Consider the following 3,290-nt stretch of genomic DNA (forward strand, 5'->3'; position numbering starts at 1 on the left):
CCCCGCATTGGTAATATTTGGAATGAAAAAAAAATCGTTGAATGTAAGTTACAAAAAAAAAAGAACCAGTTGAATGAAAAAGGTTCGCGCGGGCGACACATTCTGCCAGTAACCTTTTTCTTTATCAAAAAGTTTAAACACGACAAGATTAAATAATTATGTGATGGAATGGAAAACATATTAAAGAAAACGAAATTTAATTTGTTAACGTTACAAGAGAGATCATACATGCATTTCTTATAAAAACTTTTTTACAAAGGTGTTCTCATTTTACTAAACTCGAAAACAATTTCAGAAATCACAAACTGGATCATGTTGGACCGTAACACGAGTATTGTTATCGTAAGGCCATGTGACATAGTCTGAGCTCCGGTCGATCTGATGCAACATCAAAACTTGTCTGATGTTCAACACCATACTATGGAGCAAACGTTGTTCAAGACGCAGACGATTATTCTCCGTCTCTGTTCGTTGAAAATGTTGTAAAACGTACCGGATCTGGTTTTCTAATTCCCGGTTCTCAATCTTGAGCTGGTTTAGCTGGATATTCATCTCCTCCAAGTGCTTTTGTTTCTTCACCCTTGACCGCCTAGCCGATTCCCGGTTCGATAACTTCCGTTTCTTTCTCCGCTCATCTGTATAACTATCTGTTGGAACAACGTCTGGACCAGACCGGTTTACCGAATCAGGGCTTAGGTACTCATGAACCGAGTGAGGTATTATATTCATTGATGAGTCGAAGACCGAGAAGAGGTGTGAATTGTCCCATGGAGTGAACCCGGTTTCGAAAGCTGGGACATGGGTTGTTTGACCCGGTTCACATGATAAAACCGGATGAATTGTAGACATCATGGCTTAACCAAAGAAAAAAGACAATTAAAAAAAAATCTTCCAAATATATAAAGAGTGAGATTAGAAGGAGAAAAGGGAAGAATTGCAGTGTTGGAAGCCCATATTTATGGACGGGTAATGGGACTCCCATGAGGTTATTCTGGTCAGATATTAGTAAAAATCGATGGGGCTTTTTCTTAATTTTCCCTCTTTTTTTCATTTTTTTCATAGAAATTAGAAAGACCAAAAGAGAAAAAGTGCGTCGCATCAGGAGGAAGACACGTGTCGATTGTATGATTATATCTTGCTCAAAAGTAAATTAGAATGCCAGGCTTCATTTTCTCAATTGAAATTATTTTTTAAAATATTTTTTATAAGTTGACCAAAAAATTATTATTTTTATAAGTTATAAGTAACATAATAGATGTCTAATTAACGTATTTAATTGAAGGAAAATTAAGCTCAATAACACAAAAAAACATAATTCACTATCTAACTAAAATTTCACACTCTTTCCTCTTTTCTCTTCGTATCTCTTTTTTCATCTCTCTCTAAAACACTAATTTCTTATTTTTTGGTTATTCCATAAATAAACCTTTAATTGAATGACCATTACTTAAACATTTTATTTTACAATCGTAGAAGATTTCGGAAACTTTCTAGACTTGAAGACTAATCCCATGAGACCTTGTATCTGAGTATGCAATTAATTCATCGATATTACAAAATTAGGTGGCCAAAATGTATCGAACCTATGGTAGAAGTTCCAGTTGGAATCTTTTTACCGCTAGCCCAAAACTTCTTGGTTTTATCAAATCTTTTTTACTAAATATATTTTATCAAATCTCAGTTGCGGCAAATACAAAATGTATGGGTTGAGAAAATATGTAATTATCAATATTTGTGAAGACTTTGGATTGATAACTTGAAACATCAAAGTAAATATAATGGTGTTAGACGAATGCGACATGTACAAAGACTCAAGGGTATTTAGTGAGTGTGACTATTTTTTGGTTATTCCACAAATAAACCTTTAATTGAATGACCATTACTTAAACATTTTATTTTACAACCGTGGAAAATATATCTTTTTTACTAAATATATTTTATCAAATCTCAGTTGCGGCAAATACAAAATGTATGGGTTGAGAAAATATGTAATTATCAATATTTGTGAAGACTTTGGATTGATAACTTGAAACATCAAAGTAAATATAATGGTGTTAGACGAATGCGGCATGTACAAAGACTCAAGGGTATTTAGTGAGTGCAGATGGAGATGATGAGATTGAGAGGGATAAGTTGAATAAGAGGAATAATGATAAATATTTAACATTGATCTAGATCGTATATGAACATATGGTTTGATCTGTGAAGATGATCTGAGATGATTTAGAGGAGAGATTTTCGTTTAGTGTGTTTTGAGCATTTATAGCAAGAGAGATTAAAGATGTATAGCTTTCTTTTTGAAACTTCATTAAAGATTTATAGTTCCAAATAGGAAGAAGAGAAGTGTGTATTCAACAGATTCTTTGTTGTGTGATAGTTTTAGCCAAATGTTTTGTACTTTTTAAATATTGATTGGTAAATTAAAAAACTAAAACAAATGAAAAAAACTAAAACAAATGTTTTACTTTCGTAATAGTCCAATTAGTTCTTGTAGTAATATATATTCACTACAAGAAAACATAGGGATTCTGATGGCCGAAATCGTCGGAAATTCGTCGGAATAGACCGATTCCGACGAATTTCCGACGAACTTGTCCGTCGGTATCGTTTTGTCGGAAAAAAAATATTCGTTGGAATTTCGTCAGAACTTCCGACGACTTTCTGACGAATACCGAGAAACGTCATTCTGACGAACTTCCGACGATATTACGATGCGGACACACGAGACCAGAGTTCATCGGAAAAACTATGTACCGACGGAGAACGTTCCTCAGAAAATTCCGACGTAGTGGATTCCTCGGTGTATTCCGACGAACTTTGGGCATCGGTATATTCCGACGGACAATGGTCGTCGGAATATACCGACGGATATTTGTTCGTCGGTATATTCCGACGAAAATTGGTTCGTCGGTACATTCCGACGGATATTTGTCCGTCGGTATATTCCGACGACCATTGTCCGTCGGAATATACCGAATTATATAAATTTAAAAAAACAAATTAATTTTGCATTTTTATATATTTTTTTATATTAATAAATTAAAAAATCAGAAATTTAAAACTAATATTATATAATTTAAATTCATACAAACCGAAATAGAAAAAAAACATTCAGAAAGTTTAAAATTCATACAAACAGAAATAGAAAAAAAAAACATTCCAAAAGTTTTAAAAAGCCGAAAAAAACTAAGATGAACTCGAAGACATCAAGCGATATAGCTTCTGCATTATCTCGGTGTTGAACTTCTTCTGGGATGCCAACTCAGCAAGGATAGTGGCATTCTCCGAAC

At 33.7% G+C, this 3,290-nt stretch overlaps 1 protein-coding gene across 1 annotated transcript; it reads right to left on the bottom strand.

Moving 5' to 3' along the window:
• Positions 1–180: 180 nt before the first annotated feature.
• LOC106449685 (basic leucine zipper 4-like) lies at positions 181–1,571 on the bottom strand. The gene has a single exon (XM_013891412.3). It carries the CDS (start codon positions 850–852, stop codon positions 292–294), a length of 561 nt encoding a protein of 186 aa, XP_013746866.1. The 5' UTR covers positions 853–1,571; the 3' UTR covers positions 181–291.
• Between the last annotated feature and the right edge of the window lie 1,719 nt (positions 1,572–3,290).

Source organism: Brassica napus, chromosome C8 (assembly GCF_020379485.1).
Source record: "Brassica napus cultivar Da-Ae chromosome C8, Da-Ae, whole genome shotgun sequence".
In the NCBI taxonomy this organism is placed as follows: Eukaryota; Viridiplantae; Streptophyta; class Magnoliopsida; order Brassicales; family Brassicaceae; genus Brassica; species Brassica napus.